General features: G+C 43.8%; 1 protein-coding gene across 2 annotated transcripts in view; it reads right to left on the minus strand.

The window, feature by feature from the left end:
* Positions 1 to 71: 71 nt before the first annotated feature.
* Positions 72 to 24,334, minus strand: part of LOC117439278 (prickle-like protein 1) — a 37,720-nt gene continuing 13,457 nt past the window's right edge. For both annotated transcript variants that reach the window (XM_034075139.2, XM_034075140.2), the window contains exons 2-8: positions 10,863 to 11,063; positions 9,670 to 9,783; positions 8,357 to 8,494; positions 4,949 to 5,152; positions 3,778 to 3,964; positions 2,621 to 3,607; positions 72 to 2,526 (exon numbers count right to left, since the gene is read on the minus strand). In XM_034075139.2, the coding sequence (XP_033931030.1) occupies positions 1,541 to 2,526; positions 2,621 to 3,607; positions 3,778 to 3,964; positions 4,949 to 5,152; positions 8,357 to 8,494; positions 9,670 to 9,783; positions 10,863 to 11,063 (2,817 nt within the window). In that variant the 3' untranslated portion in view covers positions 72 to 1,540. The remainder of the gene's footprint in view (positions 2,527 to 2,620; positions 3,608 to 3,777; positions 3,965 to 4,948; positions 5,153 to 8,356; positions 8,495 to 9,669; positions 9,784 to 10,862; positions 11,064 to 24,334) is intronic.

A 24,334-nucleotide genomic window follows, 5' to 3' on the forward strand; every position in this document is an offset into this window, starting at 1 on the left:
AGCAGGGGTTCCCAACCTTTTCTCCCAAGAGCCCCCCCAAATGACTCCTGTTGGAAGTTGTGCCCCCCCCCCCCCCCCCTCACAACTGTGACAAATAATCCAACTGAAACCGGCATGGACAATGACCGTTTTAAAAATGCGCTTATCCAGACAAGCCTGGTTTGGACACTTTACGGGCAGAAGAAACATTTCTGTCTTTTTATGCCTTTAATTTAAAATTAATCAAATTTTTTATAATGTAGAGATGAGGCTTTTAGTGACAATCATGTATTGCCTTACAAAATATGATATTTTGCCTCAAATCATCTGAGGCCTGGCGCCCCCCAGGTTGGGAACCACTGGTCTAGAGAAATGCCAGTTTGGTTGCTTTTTCATTGTTGTCTCATTTTGCCTTTTTATATTCTCACTTCCTCCCAGAAGAACCCGCACAAGGCTTCATCATTCTTGGTGACGTTGAGACCAGCGTTTGCACAAACTGGTTTCTCTAAAGATTGCAGTAAACATGATTCCTGTTAACTTTGAGGTATTGTGATCTTTTACACAAGTGACGCTTGTATTTTTTGAGGATTGATTCACTGGCATTATCAAACACTACATTCCAAAAGGATACCTCCTGTAATTTTAAAATCTACGAGGAAAAGAAAAGTCATCCTTGAAGCTTTGAGAGGAGAAAAATATTTATTACAAGCGTTTTTACATCACAAAGCATTTATCTGGTTATGTCGGAGCGAGGGTCGTGAACAGCTGAATATGGAAAATACAAGTGTTACTGCCATTTGTTTCATATTTGGTACGGCAATAGTAAGCATTGTGGAATATACGTAATAGACATTTACAGAGTAACATGGCACTTTACTGTGAACAGTTTATTAAGTGGCACCTTCTTTGTTTCGCATCAAATATTATAACGAGGTCCGTTCGTTTGCCTTTAAACCTGCTCTTTTCTAAAGCATACACTTCCAAGAAAACAATTCTTTAAACCACGGATATAAAAATACCAGTATTAAAATCTTAACTTAGTATATACATTATCATTTTGTACTATAATGCATTAAATAATTATTTGGTTTGATTCTATTTTCTAAGTTATCAAACTCTTTGTACAATGCGTTTCCATTTTAATGCTCACAAAGATATTGCTGCAAAATGTATAACATAACAATAATAGTACAAAATAAAATAAAAACGTAATGGCAAATGAAAAGAACAAAAGGTTTTATGTTGCCACTCTGCCTAATCCTGATCAAAAAGGCTTCTAAATGTACCAGTCTATCCTTTATGTCGGTGCTAAATGAAGACCAAATTTGAACATACACCAACAAATGTTTCTATTCTGAATATATGTTACACAGATCCGTCTAAGTTGTTTGAATTAATGTCTTCTTTCAGTACAATTGGGCCTAAATATGATATGCATCTTGACATCTGGCCAAGCACCTTCTGTAATAGGCCATATCTACACATGGGTTTGATCCGCAAAACCAACATCTGACTTTATTGCCGAGCATAGTGCAGGTTATAATGTAATTGCACAGAGCTGTTAGGAGATGATACAGTTTTTGGAGCGGTGGCTCTTCCGGCGACCAGTCTGTGAGCCATGACTCAGGGAAGTGAGGGCTGTAACCCTTGTAGGGTAGTCCTCAGCGTAGTACCGCCCTGCCGCTCGTGGCTGAGGGATTGGCTGGCCCAGGAAATAGCCCTCTTCCTCAGAGTCCGATGATGAGGAAGAGCAAGTAGAGCAACAGTCATCCTCATCTCTGTATAGATTCATAAACTGCTCTAGTCGTGGGTCTCCTTGAGCTGAACCCTGAAGCATATAGTCAGACTGGGTTTGGGAGTAGGCCAAAGGCAGCCTGTGTGCAGGATGCTGTGGGACCATGCCTCCACACGGGGGGTTCACTAGACCCTGCTGCTGGGGCTCAAAAGGCCTCTGTGCTTGCTGGTGAGGCTCATATGGCCTCTGTGCTTTCTCCAAAGGCACCAAGTGAAGGTTGTTGTCTGAGCGGGCTTTGCGGCTCTTGTGGTGCCGGCCCTCCCGGTGGTGATGCTGCCTGCTGCGCCCATGCTGGCTGGATGGGCGGCTTCTTTCTTGGCCCATCTCCTCCGAGCAGTATGCCCTCCGCTGTGGCTTCTCACTCATTGGATGCCTTCTAATATTGACATCGAACCCATCATTATATCCGTTGTCCACCGTGTCTTCTGAAAACTTGACCATCTGCGGAGGCCGAGACTGGGACTTGCTTCTCCGAAGAGCTGGTGCATGGATGAAGGGGGAAGGGAGGCCTTCCGAATGTGGGGACATTGCGAGGTGTCCTCCTGGTGCTCCTCCCCTCATTGCCAATGCTACGTCCTCGTCATCTCCCTTCTCCATGTGAAGGTTGAGAGAGTTGGCACTGTGGTGATGATGAGATGAATTAAAGGTCCCCATGTTGCTCATCTTCTCGCAGTCATCTACAACGGATGGATTCCGAATGGCAAGGCTGTAGACCATGGATCTATCCCTTCCATCTCCATCCACTGATGCACCTAAAAAGAGCAAACAGGAGAGACACGTTTTAAAAAGCTGTTGATATAATAAGAAGGTACATCTTTTCTCTGAACACACAAGCAGTCTGCTTACCAGTGATATTTGAAAGTGCCAAGGAGTCCATGGAGTCTCCCGCGCCTTGCTCAACTTTCCTCAGCTCATCAGCGATACACTCAAGGGAGTCATCGTACCACTCCCTGTTGTCTTGCCAGAAGGCCCGTCTTCCTGTCCCAGATTGTTCCTGATCCTGGTCCAACTCCAACTCTTGAATCTTTCTGGCACTGGCAGGGCCTGGATGACTTCCATAGGCTGAGTCCCCCAACCCGTCCTGGGACTGGGCCCAGTACATCTCAGGCAGATGCTTCTTGCTCATCAGTCCGGGGCTGAAGCTGTTGGTCTGGGATTGATTGGAAGTCTGGCTCTGGGTTGGACTGGCAGGGGTGGGAGAGGAGGCGGTGACCCCCAAAGATGTTGTATCAGGTTTTAGCCAGGGGTCTGAGACACTCATTACCCTGGGTCTATCACTGCTAGGACTGGGAGATTTTAGGGTCGGCTGCTGAAGTTGATGTAACATCCCGCGGTCTCCAAACTTGAGAAGGAGCTGAGTCATATAGTCCTCATGCTGGGCCCACTCCTCTGGATCCTCGTCCCCACCAGCATCCTGCTCCTCCCGCTCCCTCCAGAATCTCTCCTCCTCCAGACCTAGACGGGCCAGCTTACGCCCGACGATACCAATGTCGCAATCAGCCTCTCCATCTCCAAACTTATCCTCAAACGCGGGGACGGAGGCTGGAGGGTTGATCAGCTGTGACTGTCTCCACTGTTCGGCAGGCTTGCTGCTCTTCCCCATGCGCACACTGCGCCGTGATTCACGTGAGCGTGCAGACTGGAAGGCAGAATCAGACGAGTCGGAGGCTAGAATATCTTCGCCCTGGCTGCAGGCCTTTGAGCAATAGATGCGACCCTGCTTTGGAAGGAAGGGACAGCCTAGCAAGGACGTCTTGCACTGGGCACAACAGAAGCACTGGTCTGCGGCATGCCAGTGTACACCTTCATAGGTCATCTGGGCATGGTCAACACCTGGACATGGTAGGATGAAAATAAAACCATCATAAGATTGGGATTAGAACATCTACACAAGTAGTCGAATATCTACATCAGCAGGATCTTGTGTTCAAGCTAGGGTATACAACATTTTAGTTGAATCCTAAGGGAAACAAGAAAGCTAGCACCTCAACAATATAACTCACCAATGTTTTCACCACAGGCCTCGCAGTACTCTGCATACAGAGACTCAAAGCAGCAAGTACAGTAGGGCCGGCCATCTTTCATGATGTAGCGTTGTCCACCTAGCATTGTCTCGCACTCAAAACAGGCAAAGTGCTTCATGTGCCAATGACGACCCTCTGCTTCAGTGCACTCATCGGAAAAGATGATCTAAAAGGAGACACACACTCTGTTCGTTTTTTGGACATTGCTATTGTCAAACATTAAAGGTGGGGTAGGAAAGTTTGAGAAACCGGCTCGAGATACACTTGTTGTTATATTCCATGGAATGCTCTTAACATCCCGATAGCAATGAGTATCTGAAGTGCTTTGACAATAAATCCATAAAGAAATATCATCTGTGGAAGCCGTGGCGCTGTAAAAAGCACGACCAATCATCTGAGCCGGCCCGGCTAAAGTAACTGGATGGCCTACCTGCCTGTCAGCCTTCCATCGGGGCACAAACTTATCTCGTGCCCTCATTGTTATGGAAACTTCTGTGTATCAATGCAGTGGGAGTCACCGACTCAGGAAGGAGACACGGTAGAGCAGGAGCTTCGATGTGAAACACTGGAGGTTTATTTGGAGTTACGGCCGGAGAATTCACATCACAAGTCACAGCAGTCACGGTCTGACTGCACGGGTGGTTGCCACGTCAATTCTGGAGCGCCTCTCTCTCGTTAGCCCATTTAACTGGTTTCACAGAGCAATCAACATATTTTGATAAGATAGTTTAACCAGTTGGGCACACTGAGTCACTTGCGTCCGTCACTTATGGCCTCGAAGATGTCATACCTTGGAGTCCACAAACAACAAAGAAGGAAGTGTCCCAGTGCACCCACAACAACAGACCATCTGTGACCTAGTGTTGACCGGTCACAGAATGGGAACAATAACATTTATGGCTCAAGCAGCCTATGTCCTTAAAGGAGATAAACAAACGTCAGGGTTGGGCCTGTGCGTCATATCTAGGAGTCTAGGTCAATAATTTCCCTAACACTCATTGGTCATGTGCGCGTTCGTGTGTGTTGGAGGAGGGGCTCTGTAAGGAAGTGGCAGATTTGTTGTGTATTTTCAAATTCTAGCGATCTCGAGCCGGTTTCTCAAACTTACCTACCCCACCTTTAAGTGGGTAGTGTTAGTACGATGTATTACCTCGTCACAAGAAGAGCATCGTGGTTTGAGAAGCTCGGCGTGATGTCGTCCGCAGAGAGTCTTGCCATTTTGGTGGAAATATATCAGATCCACCAACAGTTCTTGACATGTGGCGCAAACAAAGCACGCTGGGTGCCAGCAGGGGCCTGGCCCCGCTCTGGAGGCAAAGATAGCCATCTCTCCTCCATTGATGCCTCCGTCACACTGATCAACACAAACAAAAGATAATCCATTAGCTTTGTATTTCAAGGCATCGATAAGGTTTTGCAAAGTGTCATAGGGGTTCATCATCGAGAACGAAACGTAGGCGATAAATAGCGACCATCACAAACAGAGATGAGATTTCAAAACCGACACGATACAGTTTATCCCTGTGACACATGGGGAATGCAACATAAACAACAGATGGATTATGGAGATAACTATTCAAAATATATCACGTATCTTCTGCTGTTTGGACAAGGAAGGCCAACCAACAGGTGATCATACTGCAAGTGCCAAAGGAATACGATCCTACGATGATAACAATCACAGCACGAGTACATGATAACATAACGGAGGATATTTTAAGAATGGCTGCACCAGTGACAACCCCACCCAGTGGCCGTTTCTCAATCTCCAGGATTCTGGCTTCCAAGCCAATATTTCAAGGATGCTACGTCATCGAGTGACTTGGAATTCCACCGAGGCCGCGTCCTTGGTTTGGGGGAAATTTCGAGGCTGCACATGGGTAGACTTCGCGTCCTTAAAATCCCCACAATGCTTTGCGCACGGACCAATTTCAAAAACCCTTGGGGAGAATGGCTGACCAGACGCAGCACACATTTAAATGTAAGTGTGTAGTGGCGTAGAACATGTGTTGGTAAATATGTTACTTTGATACATTTGTTATCACTAAAAATGTGTTCCGTGAAAGTAAAGAAAGTTCATAATTAGATAGACATCGTGAGGTATTTACTTTCGGCACAGTTTATGTTGAAACCGTTAGAGAGAGTGGCACACTTGTTAGCCTGTTCCATTCTTCTTCGTTTTCCGAAGCCGTGGCTTGGAAGTATACTTGCTTCGTTTCTGAAGGAAGTGACTTGGAAGTACGCGACTACCAAGCCAGCATCCTCGCGATTGAGAAACACCCAGTGTCTTCCTGACTTATTGTATTGGCAAAGGAGCAGATTCTACATTTTAAAATTGTGAGGGTTAACTCGGAAGGAATGTATCTCAAAGACACTGTTCAAGGTTGTAGGACTATGTTTCCATATGGGGCAATGCCTCACGAGTCATCAATTGGGTGTTACTGAGGAATTTACATGTTCGCCACATAAGCTCAATTCATAGGCCTTGGTCTTGAGTCAAAAGATCATATGACTCCACAGAGATCGTAAGAGCGTGTCTGAACGTGAAGTCTTTATATAACCTAGCCGCTATGGGATAGTAGGCCCAGCTGTTAACCATTATTACCAGGGTGGACAGACATGGGCCTTGGAAACGGGGGGTATTGTGTGTCCCCACCAGGAAACTGGAGCCTGATGAAGTGAATGTGTGTCCACCCACATCTTTATGAAATATCCTCTTGAATACATAGGCGTGTGTAGGATGAGTCAGAGGGTGTGTTTGCAGAGCATATATGGATACACTTGCATGTTCAGTATGTCTAAGAATGTGTGTGTGTGTGTGTGTGTGTGTGTGTGTGTGTGTGTGTGTGTGTGTGTGTGTGTGTGTGTGTGTGTGTGTGTGTGTGTGTGTGTGTGTGTGTGTGTGTGTGTGTGTGTGTGTGTGTGTGTGTGTGTGTGTGTGTGTGTGGTCTAGCATTACTATACTTGTGGGGACCTAAATCTGTTTACATAGTCAAGTGTGGGGACTGGCTTCCCTTATGGGGACAAAATGGAGGTCCCCATAAGGGGGATCATTAATTTTAGGGTGAAGACTTGGTTAGGATTAGGGTAAGGGTAAGGTTAAGGTTTAGGATTAGGGGTAGGCATGTGCTGGTTATGGTTAAGGTTAGGATAAGTCTCCAGGAAATGCATGTAAGTCAATGTAATGTCCCCTGAAGTGATGTATACATGGTGTGTGTGTGTGTGTGTGTGTGTGTGTGTGTGTGTGTGTGTGTGTGTGTGTGTGTGTGTGTGTGTGTGTGTGTGTGTGTGTGTGTGTGTGTGTGTGTGTGTGTGTGTGTGTGTGTGTGTGTGTGTGTGTGTGTGTGACCTTGCAGCCCTCAGCATCTGTGTTTGAGCGATGATGGACTTGATCTGCCTGTCTGGAGGGATTAACACGGCCGGCTCGTCCTCGATAAACGGCCGAGGATGTGGTCTACTTATTGGTCAGGGCTCATTTTCCCGGAAGCTACATAACACTAATATTTATGTTTGATTCTGTGAATGGACGTTTTTGTTCGAGGCGGCTGTTCTCACTAACTCACACGTAGAAATCACGGGACAAGCTTGAGGATGGTTTTCAGTTCTCCGTCGCTAATCATTTTTCCGGACCAAATTGAACATATTGTACTCACACTACTGCTTTTCGAATTTCATTTAAACTACTTTGCCTATCATTATAATGTATTTAGTATCTTGTGTTTATGTTTTAGTGCTATATTTCTATGCAGTGTTCAAACTTGAACCTGTATTGTTATACTTTACAGATATACAAATGTCCCTTCAACATTTCTCCAGGATTTATTGGTTTTCTTAATGACATGAAACTTTCCAAAAGTATTTTTTTACTTTATTTATTTATCTTTATGTTTTCGGTTTGCTGTTCATATTGTTTAATTTTAGTATATGAACATTGATGTGAAGTGCCTTTTTCTGATGTTTTTGAAAATGATAGATATACATCTTTCTACCCTTGATACGTATATATTTACTGTGTTTATTTTAATTGTATTATATTGTTATCTCATGTGTAATGCCTGCTAACATGCATAAACACTGGCCCTTTTACTTTCCTTTGACAGTACGTTCTTACATAATTCTGTTTAACAGACCAGCTGCATGTCATTACACCAGTAGATGTGGATTCATGTGCCTCGTACTGTGACTTGTTTGGAAAAACTTGTATTTTTAAGACTTTCTGCAAGAATTACTGCACATTTTCTTTGCAGTCTGTCATGCTGAGATATAGACGGGCGGCAGGAAATGTGGCGAATTCCTCGCGAGGAACTGGTTTCTCCGCTCGGCTTGAGTGTGAGCCTCCCAATTTCCCCACTTCCCCTCTCGCCCTAATGAGGAGGTTTATGTCCGTGATCAAAACCATTAGCCAATCAGGGTTGAGCCTCGGGCTGCTGGATGTGAGCTGCTCGCAATATAAATAATTTAAGAACCACAGGTTGGTTTCCTCGTAACTTCTAGCTTACCTTATGGCTATGTGAGCGATAAATGTGTGCATGTGTGAGTATCTGCGTATGGCACTTACACTTTCACAGCGGGTGTGGTGCAGAGCTCGGGGCAGGATCTTGGGTGTTCCTCTCCCCAGTGCCTCCCTCTTCCTCTGGGCACTGAACATGTGGAGCTCCCTCTTCTCTTCCTCCGTCAGGGAGTGGCAGTAACGCACCTGGGGAAAAATTAAAAAGACAATGAGTTGACAAAGTAAGGGGCCAAAAAGACTTCTGATATGTGATGGTTTTTTTATTCGGTGTATGTCCAAATAAGGCTGGGAAAATAGTTTAATTGAAGCAAATTCCCCTCGAGGCTGCGGTGAAAGGATGGCGTGAGCAAACCCTTTCTCTGTGTTTAGAGATGGTGATGAGGGCTAAGATAAAAGACCATGACTATCCTAACAACCAGCTCGGTTGTTCTCTAAACAACAGTAAACGATGCTGGCGTGTCCACACACACACACACACACACACACACACACACACACACACACACACACACACACACACACACACACACACACACACACACACACACACACACACACACACACACACACACACACACACACACACACACACACACACACACACACACACACACACACACACACACACACACACACACACACACACACACACACACACACACACACACACACACACACAAATAATCCTCCGTCAGATTGATCCCTCCAGGTCTGCTGGCAAACATCATAAAAACTGTCAAACACTGTGTGTGTGTGTGCGTGTGTGTGTGTGTGTGTGTGTGTGTGTGTGTGTGTGTGTGTGTGTGTGTGTGTGTGTGTGTGTGTGTGTGTGTGTGTGTGTGTGTGTGTGTGTGTGTGTGTGTGTGTGTATAGACAGAGACCACCTCTGTCAGACTGTAGGCCTTGCCTGTCCCTCCCCTCAGGTGATAACCCCTCCACCATATCTCCTAATGCAAACTCCATTAAACTCCATTAACACACATGTGAAAGGAGTGCTGCTCTACGCACCATAGAGCCGTTACACACACGAGACTGGAACTGCTTTACTGTCACAAGACGGTTTGGGAATGTGGTCATTGTTTTACTTTTACAAGAAAAGGCTAGCAAGGGCTTTAACCAACTGCTGGCGTTACACTAGTTAAGGCGGAAGGAAATTGAAAAATGTGTACCAATCAGGTAAAGCTTTGTTGTAGTTCAAGAAAGGAACTTCTCCCTCTAACTCATCCACCTCTCTATGGAAATATCTCTGACAGATTTTGACGACATTTGAAAAAGATATATATTTTTAAACTTCAAATACAAGCTTTAATTATTCAAAATAAGGTGACATGTCTGTTTGATCACTATCTCTCCTTTCATACCTCGTTGTCATGAGGCGGCAGCTGGTAGAGGAGCTGTCTGATCCGGTGCTTCTCTCCGGGACTGTTGACGTACGGCACCTTTTCCTCCGGCAGACAGGAGAAGTACATCTGGACCTGAGGACGAAGACGGATAAATGAACTTTAAAGGTCGGAGAGATTGTCAAACCATTGCTTGTTTTTGTGTAGTTGTAAAGTTCAAAATACCCTATAATGTCATGTTCTGTCTGTCATACAGTCAGTTGTTGCTATGTGTCCTTATTAGTGGGGCAATGTGGGGCAAACATGTCAATCTCCATCCAGTCACAGGCGTCTGACTGTGGAATGTCTCGACACAAAAGAGATGGCCAGGCTGGAAATGTTAATGTTTGCCTTGGCTCATTCCTGCAATGACAACCCTGCTAATTAGATTTTTTTTCCCCAGTCATTTCTGTTTGCATTTTTGTTATTTGGGACCAGTTTTGTGGTTGTAATGAAATAATTTTTTTGGGCAACTTTTGTTTTAACTTGCTCTCCTTTTGTTGCAAGAAGGAGCCAGCTTGTAACACTGCTGACAGGGGATAGCAACAGTGACTGTGTGCATTTCTAGAAAGAAATATGGAAATATATTGCAGACTGCCTGAAAAGCACTAAACATCTGTATCCTAAATACACACTAATGATGTGAAAACATCCACAGCCAGATGTGGGGGATGTGGCACTACTAATCCACCAGCATGGCATAGAAGACAGAATGCCTGCAAACATATCCTCATTTGAACTCAAACCACATACTGTTAGCACACAGGTTTACTCTCTCATGCTATGAAAACATATATTTATATGTATTTTCCTATATAAAAATATATTATTAGATAGCTATTACACAAAGATACTTCTGTATCTAAGAAGTGGAGGTTGGTTTGAGGAAATGTTTGCCACCGACATCTTGTTTTCGGAACCAGAGGGTGAAGCTAAGCGTGTCCGAACACTGAACAAGACATGTATAGTTTAATATAAGACATGGTCAATTACAAGGTGGCCCAGCCTCAAAGACGAATCATCCAGTTTACTCTGCAAAATGGAAAAAGTGATTAAGACCATAAACTCATGACGAGTAGTATTTTCTTAGCCTTCTATACAATCAGATTCCTTTTCGAATAAGGCGAGTCACGTCAAATATAATTGGACGCTTAAGTTTAAGGAACGGGTCTTACCTGCTCAGGCCTGAGTCCAGGTGGCACCCACGCATATTCCTCCAGCGCACATCCAGAGTCATCGTCGGAGGTGGAGCTCCTCTGGAAGCCGACGGATATCTTCACCATCTTTCCCCCAGCACGAGGCTCCATGTCCGGGCCTCGAGGAGGAGGAGGGCGCTCGCCTCTTTCGCTGCGCTCCAGGTTCATCACACACGGGCGCTGTGGGTAAAAGGGAGGATTTAAGAATCGCATTTCAAAAACCTTCAATTCTTTTGGTCACCTGGGATTTTTTTGGGCACTTATTGTTCATTCCTCTGCATTGTTCTGTGCTCATCAATGTTTCACAACAGAATAACGGTTTTCTCAGGAGTGTTTTAAGAGATGAGCATAAGAGCTAGAAACAGAGCAGAGTACACAGCATTACGGAGAAGAAAGGAAAACGTTTCTCCATATAATCGTTCACAATTTAACCTCGTCAGACTTTTTGTTATTCTCCATCCCATCAGTGTAGTATGTCATACTTCCTGTGTTGATCCATTACAGAATAATGCTTGATAAAGTGCCCAAAAAACCACTTCATCTTTAAAGAGATTTAAAATGGAAAGTCATGCAGGCTTTTTCCAAAATGGTGCACTTATTCAACAACTAACCATACAACCCTACATTGCAGTACAGAGTGAATTTCCTTTCAAGATACAAATGTGTGCAAATATGCTGTGCGTCAGTAAACAAAAGTACATTTCTTCTAAGGGGGGGATTGTAAATCTGATGCAACAGATATGTCCAGCTGCCACCAAACATCTGTTGCTCTTATCCAAGTACTGAAGGTTGTGAAACACGTGTAAACAGCCTTTAATATTGTGCTAGGAGTCTAGGACTGTGATGTACTGGTATGTGCAGTACATGGATGTAAATAATAAGTAAAAATCTACAAATAAATCTTTCAATAAAGACACGATTAACCTTCAAAACAATCTGCATGTATTCACTCGCTGCAGCATAAAACCACTTTCAGCAGCTCTCTCTCTTTACAAGCTGATAACGGTTAGACTGTAACCTGAATAGGGATTAGTCGTTGTCGTGGTTGTGAGTCTCCTGCCTTCAGCAGTAGCCCTCTTATCTCAGCAGCCATGTTCTTCTGAGCCCTCTCAGCCTGATAACACCACTTTGTGATCTGCCTCTTTGACATGCTAATATGTACTAGAATATAACTGGTTTGGGTTAAACTTCACACAGGCCCTTAGAACCTCATGTAGGGTTGATCTTCCACACAAAAGCAGCACGATGAGGCACATTAGGATGCTGATGGCTTCTATTAACCAAACATGTTGCCTGTTAGCTGTCAGTTAAATTCATTTAGACCAATGCAGGTGATACTAAGGGACTGTACTCAACTTAATAGTGTGGGATGGTTGTGTGAAACAAGAACCTCATTAGGGTTATGAATATATTTTAAAAATATATAAATTCAACCCTGATTCCAATCGATTAAGCAATAACTTGTTCATAGTTCAATTCCTACATTTTAACTGAACCTAGTGTTGCCAAACGTTTCACAAACATAAAAAAAGGTGTGCCCTGTTTACCAATCTTTTATACATATGAAACAAGAGCTACTAAATAAACAGTTATTACAAGTGTTAGAGAATAAGCAAAAGGTGCACATGCAATTTCTATGTAATGCATCTAATCGATTTCACTCGCAGTAAATCTTGCAATAAAAGGATCTAGGCTAATAAAACATTGAAGACCTCTCGAAAAAAATAAATGCTTCACGACTTCATGACTTGGGAAATGACTTGGGAAATGTTAGCAATAGCCAATTAGCATACAGTTGGATGAAGCCCAGGGCCTCAAAACGCTGAATTCACAGATTAGAAATGCTGTTAACAAGTCAAAGCTCTTATCAAGGCACAAAGGGTTATTTGACTGTTGCTTTGTTCTTCAGTGACTAATCTATCAGGTTTTATGGTAGGACAGATAATGTTATCACCCAGAAGCTTTTCTTGACCTGTTCTCGCTCAGCCTAGTTCAGACCATAGTTGAAACTACACAAGGTGCGCTTTTAAGGCCATTATCTCAGTGGAATAATGGTTGTTTGTGTAGCTTGGAGTGTTAAAAACACAGGGCCAAAGACAATATTAAGATGTGTATTTGTTAAGGAAAATATGTGGGTTGGTGCAAGGGTTCCTAAATGTGGAACAAAAGCCCCAAGGCCACCATAAACTTAAAAATAAATGGTAGTTCTCCAAAGCATGATATCACATGGTCCCATTAAACATGTCACAAAACATTTAAAAAGTTTAAAATAAGCGTTCCCCCCAAAATTCATCCTTTGAAATGTTTTGTATTGAAACACAATCCAAGCCATTCAATGTGTTGTCTACTTAACAGTAACACAATATTAAGATATTGGTTTTACCGTCATAGCTGGCAATATCATGCAAAAAAAAAATCCCACTTTTCAAGAAGCTTATACCAGAGAGTGTCAAAAATGTAATTATTCATCTAATTTACTTTACATCTCTGTCTTTCCTCCTCTGCCCTTCCTGCATATCTTTCAAAAAGTAACGGAGAAAAAGGTGACTGTGGATTCTTGAGCCAACATCACTCACATTACACCGTGTCACCCTTTGGCCACAACACAATGGCCGTCTTTGTCGAAAAACAAAAACAAAATGTCCAACCGTTCCCTCCTCTAAAGCCCAGTCGATGTGGAGACATGACAGGAGGAGGGTAAGGTGCTTAAAAAGGGAAAAGTGTTTGAAAAGGCATTTAAAGAGTCACAACATTGGCTCTGTGTAAACACGGGCCAGATGTAGCGAGCTAACGGTTAATTGTGTGCGCCTCCCCCGCTCAACTGACACTTTTAAAAAAGGGACTCTCCCTCCGCAAAGAGTTAGTTAGTCAAACACGTGGACATTTCAAATGATCACAACCCCAGAAAAACATCCAAAACCACCAAGAAGTTGACTTCTCTGTGAGACAAAGTAGTCCCAGGTTTGGTGACTGCTTTGGAGTGCACTCTCTGAATCCAAAACCACAAAAGAAAGTATATTTTTCTATGCATCATTGGATTTACTTTAGGAAAACCATTAAATGGTGGAGTTCAAAGGCCGAGGTCATCGCTCTTTGACTGGCAAAGAGTGTTATTTTAAAAAGCCAAGTGGGTGTCAGGGGGTGCATAGGAGACCTATCACAGCTGGAGTGAGACCACCTGCACAGACACATAAGGACTGTCGATACACTACATCACAACCACTGCAATACATGGCCACTTGTTGAGCTTAGCTTTGACCAAAACCAAGGACCTAATGGTGGAACTTAAATGGTAAATGGACTGTACTTATATAGCGCTTTATCCAGTCTTTAAGACCCCTCAAAGCGCTTTACATACTACATGTCATTCACCCATGCATACAGAGCAGTGTATGTTACTCTAGGACCTAACATTCACACACCGTTGGCCATCTGGAGCAACTCAGGGTTAAGTATCTTGCCCAAGGATACATCGACATGTTGACTACATGGGCTGGGATCGAACCCACAAACTTCTGGTTGAAAGACGACCGCACTCCCTCGCAGCCACAGTCGCCCCAACTTAAATGCAAGAACCCTCCAAAGCAGAGCTGCAACAGTGCTTTTCATCTCACAAAATCATTCTCCATGAACATGTCTGCTCATCTGTTTGTTCTCTTACCTCCAGGAGAAGCATCTCTCTTTCCACTTTTGAATAAAGCTCTCATTCACTCCCACAATGCCCCACACCGTCGCTCGGGCTCTGGCTACATGTCTGCAGCATCGATGCTGAACGGACCCACGCTATAATCAGATCCAGATCCCACTCGGCCAAGAAGTGCTCAGGCTTTTTCAAAGTCAGCTGAGAAGGGATGAGTCTGCAAAGACACCACTCGCAAAAACTAAATTGAAGTCCAAAGAGCAAAGCAGGAGGGCAGAGAGGTGGCGTCTCTATCTGGAGTGTCTGTGATGCCTGTGTGTGTGTGTGTGTGTGTGTGTGTGTGTGTGTGTGTGTGTGTGTGTGTGTGTGTGTGTGTGAGCTCTTGGGTCAGCCGAGCCTTGTCAGCCCCTCCCTCATTCCCCCCTCCACTGCACTTAACACACACACACACACACACACACACACACACACACACACACACACACACACACACACACACACACACACACACACACACACACACACACACACACACACACACACACACACACACACACACACACACACACACACACACACACACACACACACACACACACACACACACACACACACACACACACACACACACACACACACACACACACACACACACACACACACACACACACACACACACACACACACACACTTCAGAGTCAACACCCCACCTATCTCCACACCCCCTTCCTCCAGCAGAGTGACATCGAGCCCCTCCACCCAGCCCCCCACCTCGGCTGCAGGATTCCTGAGAGCCAGATGACATGTCCACTCGGCTCTCACACACTTTGTCTTTCTGAAACTTTTTTTTGTTCCACAAGCCAGACAAGTGTCCGACTCAAACTCAACGTTTTACACGCACACACATAAGCGGTTGCCTTCATTTTTGTGAAGTGTAAACGATAAAAAATCCTCCAAATGCAATTGATTTTAATTTAGTTTTTTTTTTTAAATATCACGACTCAACATTTCTATTTACAATCATGTTATGTGCTCTAATAATGTCACATGTATTTCTACTTAGCGGCTGATTAGATCACAGGGTGGTTAATGGAAGTGGACCAGCTGCTCTGTTGTGACAAGGAAATCCATCATTCGTGCAAAAGTCCAAGCTAAATTAGAGTATGTAAAGGGTTTGATCTTCAATACCGTTTTATTAAAACAATGCTGAAGCAATGTATGGTACTTTTTAAATGATATCAGTTCACTTAAACAGCTTTGGCTTTGCTATTGTTTGGTGCTGGGTTTTCGCCCAAAAGGCTTTTTTCTGAGGTCAAAGATGGCAATAATCCAAAATATGCTATACATTTCAGTATAAAAGATAATTAAATGAATGGGTATAACTGCAACTGACGTCTTCCACATAAATGTGGACGGTATTAGATTTCCATATCCATTGAATTAAGTAGATATTGTTGGCCAACGTGGTTTCAAGGTGTGGAATCATTTAAAGAAGCAAATTCTTTCCAAAATTAAAGTTGGTTGGTTAAATATTGACTGTGCTTCCTCCCAAGTCAATCTCATCCATTTTCAGAAGTTCTCACGCAGGGGGTCTTTCAACCTCCCCCCATCGCTGCTACCACCACCTTCCCATGTTAGAGATGTGAATGAGATCGTGGAGGGGTCCCCTGTCATCATCATCTCTCACTTCCGCCAATCACAAAGACGTTATTGTGAAAGGAAACGCCTGACTATCCGGCAGAACTCGAAGTTAAGAGTTGTCCAAATGTGATATCCACCATGGGGAAAAGGTGCTTGATAAGTTAAACGAGGGGATAAGTGCAGAAAACCAGTGCAGAAAACCAACACAACAGGAGATACAAACACAAGCAATGGACTTAATAAGCCTGGAGACGTTTGTCGTCATTTCGTTGGACGAGCTCTGCCCCATCCGTCACTGTGGAAGGCTGAAAAGCAGCAAGGGCTTCATTTAAAGAGCCTAACATGACAAATGAGTTTACTCAATTGTCCGGCAGACAAAGGCACCCTCTCCCTTGACGACCCCACAAAGTGACTTGCAGACGGGGCAACGGAGCTGTTTGTCACATGCCAAAATACCTGTTACGAATGAGGAATGGCTCCGTTCGCTTACTAGCTTAGAAGAGCGAGAGATGCTCCGTGTGCATAGAGATGGACGGCCATCTTTCCTGTTGTGCCAACACACATTTGGAATTAAGAGAGAGACGCTTGGCAGTCCAGTCTGAGGGTAAACCTTTCGGAAAAGCTCTCAAGTCTTGGCCGCACTCTGTAAACCCCACTTTGTGTTCAACCCTCTAAGAGATAAGCGTCAAGATTTGTATCTCGATTCAAAATCATAGGGTTGAGCGGAATAAAGCTCTATTTCTGTGAGCGACAAGTACTTAGTTCAGATAACGGAAAGGGACAATGAGTGGGTGAGAAATGCTCTGGTGCGAATGGAGGACAGGTCAGAGGATGAGTGGCTTTATCCAACACAATAGGCCGATATCAGCCCTCCAGACTGGGCCTGGGCTTGTGGCCAAAGACCCCTTGTCCTTTGGAAAAGACAAGAGGACAGTTGACCTTGCTGTCTCCTTTGCTTCCTCTGGAAAAAGATCAGGCTGCACCAGTTCAGAAACAATCAGCACGTTCTTTAAGATAGTCTTTTCGTTGAAGGTGTCCGTTTGTTGTGTTCTTAAAAGTCAACAAGGAGGTCTTTGGCGTTTACTTTTTTAGTTGGATTCTTTGGCTTTAAAATGTGTAGGATCACAACTTCACTGCAGACATCCATCTTCTGTTCTTCCTTTGCATTATAAATGTTTTTTTTTACTCAAAGTAATGGGTCTTTTTCAGGCAGTGGCGTAATGTATCAGGACTCCGCGGACATGTGCTGAATGGATGATACTCCCGTCTTATTCACATGTCCGAGGCTTATGAGCAGGAAGTAACAAATTGGGGGTTTATGCAGTGACCTTTGACACAGACGCTTACAAATACAAATTGATGATATCGACATGGTAAATGTGCACAATTGCACAGTTTCACAAATAGCTACAACTGCTTAAAATGTGGACTTTGAAATGTAGTAACATGGCAAGTTTTAAGCCCAATTCTACCTAACCCTAACCCTAACCCTAACAATTCTAAGAAAATTAATCTGATGGAGGAATCGTGAGCTGTTATCCAGTATTATTTAAAAGTCCATTATCTGCAAAAAATAACTTTTAGCCCAGTAAAGTAATTTGGGCAGAAACGTTTTGGACGGTGTTATTTCTTTGGCATAGGCTTTGGACAATGGTTCAGAAAAGATCTAGGGCTTTTTCTATACTTTAAATCTAAGACCATGTCTGGACAACACACTCTTCCACACGAACCCATCACACTTACTCCATCTATTAGAACATAGTTTAACCGGTCATTTGGCCTTTTCTTCACCTTTTATTGTGCTAATCAGCTCTTTTCTTCATTTCAATTTATAGCAGTCATTCACACCTGGACTCTACAACCACTACTATGCTCCATCCCCGGGAGGCAAGAGGCCGTTTAACTGACAGAATGCAAATATCAGGAGTGACATCGCCCTTTGGACGTTCGAAACAGATATAAACAAGGACGGTAACATGTCTCATCTTGTTGCAAGACAGGTCGTCATGAAACCGAGAGACCATTCTTGATGATAAAGTAGTGTAAAGTGTAATCTATCTCTCATACCAAGGATTAAATCATAGGCTTTGAAAGTCTTACAGGACGATATAATCATCCAGTTCAACTGCCATTTGCTTTCATTCGGGTAAATGTAAGGGTGTGGAGGTCATTGTGGAGATATAAACGATCTGCAATTTAATATAATTTCTACGAAAAGATGACGTGTTTTTGGTCTCACCATCTTAAAGAGGGGAGTGTATGCTTGAAAGAAACTAGTTTGTACGTGAAGTCGTAACACCAAAAGGTACATATAGCTCTTCTCAAAGGCAGGGCACAAAGCCACCATCAGACAAAGGGAAGAAACCCAATGGACCTTAACTTTTGTCTGCTCCTTGTTGTTGAGGTCTTGAATAAGTTCCTAACAAAACAAGTACTATCACTGAACCAAAGCTGACAAGCCCTGACCAAATCTCCATTGGGGAATTTTAAACTTCATCTAATATTAAAAGTTGTTTGGCCCTACATCAAGAACTTGTTCTCGTTTATACGTCTACCCAAAATACATATCTTTCTAAAAGTAGCTGTACAATGAAAGACTCGAGTATCCCGACTGTATTTTCTTCTGATTGTAATCAGCAGTGTCCTACTTTCAGAGGTCATTGTCACAACAGCTGACAAACCAGCTCGCACACATATCTGCATCACAAAAAGAACCTCCGTCTCAATTCACATCCATTATGGAGCCTCATTCAGCCCCATTCATGCCGACAGACACCTCTCAGCAGCCTTTCACACCAGGAAGCGGATCTTTAGCCTTTGCTAACAAGACCCACCAGTTCGACTCGCCGCATATCAGGTTGTTGGAAGTGCAGCTCGGTGGTCTCGACAGTTCATTGTTAGTATCCCTTTGACACTCCCAGACCGAGTGTGATTTAAGTTTCTAGTCATAAAACCCTCGGCTGAGATTTGTTATCCACTGCAGGGTGTTACCTGCTCACCTCCGGGACAATGGGAGCAGCAATAAAAAGGCAGTAAAATGCAGGAAATTGTCAAGTACCTGTGATGGTAGCTTAGGTAGTGATTGGTTTGGGATGCTTCCGCTAAGATTCTACTCGTTCAGACCTCCACTTAAACCTTGTATGAGCAAAGTTCAGAGTGGGCGTTCCATTTTTTATGTTAACCTATTGGAAATATCAATGTGGGTTGATGTGTCCATCCACAACTTTGGCCAACATTCAAATATTGCATGTGTTGGATTCAAAAGCTTTATTGTCATATGTGAAAAAGCGACGGCGTAGTTCGCCAATTAAAATCCTAAATCCCAGGCCCCGTATCAAGAAGGATGAAAGACGTCTATTGACAGACATATTTTCCCCAGAGGATGACTTTTAATGACTCTGGTGGTAGTTTAGCTTTCCAGCTAGCAAAATCATCAAGTCAACATTTTAATTTGTCCAATACTTTGGACGGGAACTAATGCCATTCCCTTCAGCCTCAACTGCACGTTGTGTTTTGTGATAATTAACAGATGTTAGCCATTTAAAACCGCAAATTAGTATTAGGAACATAATAAAAAAATTATCATGACTGCTTAACATTAACATGATAGCCTCTCTTATTGTTACCATGTTAGTAAGATAATGTTAACATGTAGTTCGAAGCCCCACAGAAGTACAACTTCAGAGAGCCGCTAGCCTTATTACCAAAATTAGCTCAAGATACTACCAAACGCAACACATGTTCAGATTCTACTTTCACCTTCCTTAACTGAAAAGTGTACTCCTCAGTCCTCGTCAGCACTCAGTCTTTGTGATATGTCACAATATCCAATAAGCTATTTGCTTCGGGGTTGAAAACTATCGCTTACTTGTCAGCAGCGTACATCCAACAACTGTTATTACATGTTCCTTTTATTCTCTTCCAAATATATCAATTTGGAGAAATCATTGCAAATGAAAATAATTGCCGTTTGAATGCTGCTGCCGTTCAGCCTTACATGTGTATCTGTCATTTATATTTGTGCTTTTGGATCCGCCTTTGTTGCTGCATATGCGGCCTGTTATACTGTCGTTTCAGTGGATTTCTGTAAATCCCTTCACTACGCACAAGCTGATTAGAGTATGTTGAGGAATTATGTAATTTTAGAGCTTAGGGTTTTCAAACACAGTAAAGACGCTTCAACAGTTCATGTCTAGACGTAACTTATTGAATATTATCATTAGTTTTCACGATCTGGCAGGGTCGCTTAATACGAGTTATTACCCGAATCCGACTGCATGCAAGTTCTAGATGGTCCCTGGAGGCTACAATACTTTGCCAAGCCAAAGTATCCTCTTGCATTCAAACTGTTGCATCAGGGTAATATATCCACTTTGGAAAAACAACTCATAGTGGATGAAGAAATAATCTGTATTTCAAAATAACGTTAATTAAGGTTTAAAATAGCTGGTTGTGTTCTTCCAAATAAATGTATACTGCATTGTGGATTAGTGTCTAGCTGCTCTATACATACTTGGTACACCTTGGGCTCAATAATTAGTTAATGTTTTGATCCAGCACATTAGCGGAATTGAGACATTCAGACAAACATTGTTCTTGCCAAATCTTATGAATTCCTGATTTGTTTAGTCAGATTTTGCAACACATGATGAATAGAGTTTCTTTCCCAGCTAACAGTGTGTACGTGTGTGTGTGTGTGTGTGTGTGTGTGTGTGTGTGTGTGTGTGTGTGTGTGTGTGTGTGTGTGTGTGTGTGTGTGTGTGTGTGTGTGTGTGTGTGTGTGTGTGTGTGTGTGTGTGTGTGTGTGTGTGTGTGTGTGTGAGAGAGAGAGAGAGTTGTCTGAAAAAAGGGTTATATATATCTGTAATGTCTCATGCATCCCATCAGTGATGCATTCCTTCATCAGGATTGTGCATTAGTGTGTGTGTGTGTGTGTGTGTGTGTGTGTGTGTGTGTGTGTGTGTGTGTGTGTGTGTGTGTGTGTGTGTGTGTGTGTGTGTGTGTGTGTGTGTGTGTGTGTGTGTGAGTGTGTGTGTTTGAAGAGTCTTAATAAAAACCCAGACTGCTCTGATCACATACAACGTGCAGAAGAGAAAGAACAGACAGATAGTAATAACTGGAACAGAGAGAGATGGTGATGGACTGATGATAGAAATAAAAACATGTCCAAAACCAGATTTTCTTGCTCTTGTTGACAGGAAACATGCACAATCCACTGCTGCTTTGTTTCACTTGAATGGCTCATGATTGGATCACGGATGTAAGGTCTAGCTTTAATAAATTAAATAAAAGATGAACAGTGATGTATTCCAGGTGTTCGTTAAAGGAAAAGTCCAGAACAGACGTAAGAAACCAGTCTCTCTTGTTCACAGGGAAATCAAAGAGACAGAGTTTAGCTGCACAATATACTTTTTCATATGTTTATTATTTCTGGCTTCAGGATACTTTGACTGTACGATCAAATATGCCTTGTTATTATTGCCGTTAAATGGAGTCATCTATCAATCCATCTGGTTTACGGTTTGTCGTGCATCAGCCAAACGCAACACAAGTTGTGCTAATCAAACTAGAAGGAAGCGTTGCAACAAACAAATGAGAGAAAACAGCTAGTCAGCTACATGATGAAATATCATGCAACACAAGTGTCAGAGTTGCATCAGCATGGGAAAGCTGTTTGTGTGTGTGTGTGTGTGTGTGTGTGTGTGTGTGTGTGTGTGTGTGTGTGTGTGTGTGTGTGTGTGTGTCCCACATTCACATTTTGCATAAGAGATAGACGTAGGCCGGCTGTTTGGGTTGTTTACACAGAGGCTTAATGACAGGACCCTGAAGGGATGGCACATCAGTCAAGCGGGACAACACACACACACACACACACACACACACACACACACACACACACACACACACACACACACACACACACACACACACACACACACACACACACACACACACACACACACACACACACACACACACACACACACACACACACACACACACACACACACACACACACACACACACACACACACACACACACACACACACACACACACACACACACACACACACACACCCACACACACACACACACACACACACACACACACACACACACACACACACACACACACACACACACACACACACACACACACACACACACACACACACACACACACACACACACACACACACACACACACACACACACCTCACTTTCCCATAACTTAGCACTAGAAAGACAACAAGAGCTGGGAACGGCAGGTTTGACCAAGTTCGCAGCCTCGGGCACTTCTTCACACTCTGGGACGGTTCTCTAGGCGGCAAAGTGTCTGAGAAGGGTGTGTGTGTGTGTGTGTGTGTGTGTGTGTGTGTGTGTGTGTGTGTGTGTGTGTGTGTGTGTGTGTGTGTGTGTGTGTGTGTGTGTGTGTGTGTGTGTGTGTGTGTGAAACCATATAGCCTGTAGTTGCAATAGCGGATTCCCTGGGTGCTTCTTGTCTAGCTTCCCGGGGTTAGTGAGCCAGAGACAGAAAAGAAAACAGATAACAAAACAGCTGATATCAGCTTAGCTCAGCGCGGTTATATTTTGGTGGCGGGTTCAGATGCCACGAAGGGAGGCGACAGATATCGAGGGTACGTGTTATATGAAAGCGGCTTTAAGCTTAAAGAGGCCCTATTATACTTTTTGTGGTTTCCCCTTTCCTGTTGTGTGTTATATAGGTTTCTGTGCATGTCAATGGTCTTCAAAGGCTAAAATCCCAAGTTTCTCTCCCACACATTTCCCCCCTGCCTGAAACACCTCCATTGGACTCCTTAGTTTACTTCTGTAGCATTGTGACATCACTAAAGGCCCTGACACACCTGGCCTGGTTTTCGTTAGTCGGACGTCCAAGCCCAAACTCAATTTGGTGTGTCCCGCACCGTCTGCCGTGACACGCCTTATTTGGCCTTTCATGGCCGTCGGACAAAGAATTCACTCTGATTGGCTGTTCAGCTAGCGAATCAGTGCATGAGAAGCGAACCGGTTGCTTGAGGATGTCTTCCACAAGCAACACTCCAATGGCTGATCGCGCCAGTACCGCACGAAACATGTTTTCGATGGACGAGAGTGAAAATGGAACGCACACGCTATTTGTTGTTTGTTTAGATCACGCAGTCTGTCCTTCTTCTCTGTCTTCCGGTTGTCGCCTCTTTTGAATGACGAATACACACTACCGCCACCTGCTGGTAAGGAGAGTTATTGCCACTCACGCATGCGCAGTTCGTACGTGCTCGGTTGAAGTCTTTGCGGTGTGTTCCAGCGCGACACATGGCCAACACGCAGGAGAACACGGCGACGCAACAGTCGGCGACGGCAAGTTCTCTGGTGACTTCTTGGTGTGTCAGGGCCTTAAGTAACACTTGCACTTCTAGTGGCTATCAATCAAACACTGTAGGTGATAGGCTAAGGGGCGGGACCTTTCTGACACATCTCTAAGCGGTTCACAAATCATAACAGGGCTGGCGAGCTAACCAATCAGAGCAGACTGGGCTCTGGTTTCAGACAGAGGGTGAAAAGAGGTGCTGCAGCACAGGCATGAGGAAAATAAAGAGCTTTTTGAACATTAAAGCATCGAAACATGTCACAGTAGAGGCACTAACTTCAAATATGAACCTGAAATAGGGCCCCTTTAAAGGAACTCACTATCACAGGGAAAGTGGGTGTTTGCCTCTCCTCTCTCCCAGGGACTGAGGTTGAATTTAACCAGCCGGCCGCTGTTGGCATTCCACACCTACAGTAACGGGCCTGAGGTTCATTGGTAAACATTCAAACTGTTTTGGTGGGCTCGCTGTTTAATTTTGGAGCTGGTCGCTGTCTCGCTCTCCTCAGATCTCCCCCTCAGTCATATCCTCAGTTGGCCTCTCTGTTAATTCAGACCTACCTGACAGTTCTGACTAAAACCTCCTGGGTTTACTATCTGTCCCGCTCGGCGACCGGCTCTGCTCTCTAAACACACGCTGAAGACTAATCTGCAACAGATGGGAGACAGAGCAGGGAGGAAGTAGTATAAAAGGATATACAGCATATTTGTACCCTTCTAAACCAAACGATAGGGTTTTAGCGAATTTCCAAGCAAAGCCGGAGGAGGGATGTAATGATGTGCGCGGCGGAGGCTCCCAGGGG

The sequence above is a fragment of the Pseudochaenichthys georgianus genome, chromosome 23 (genome assembly GCF_902827115.2).
Source record: "Pseudochaenichthys georgianus chromosome 23, fPseGeo1.2, whole genome shotgun sequence".
In the NCBI taxonomy this organism is placed as follows: Eukaryota; Metazoa; Chordata; class Actinopteri; order Perciformes; family Channichthyidae; genus Pseudochaenichthys; species Pseudochaenichthys georgianus.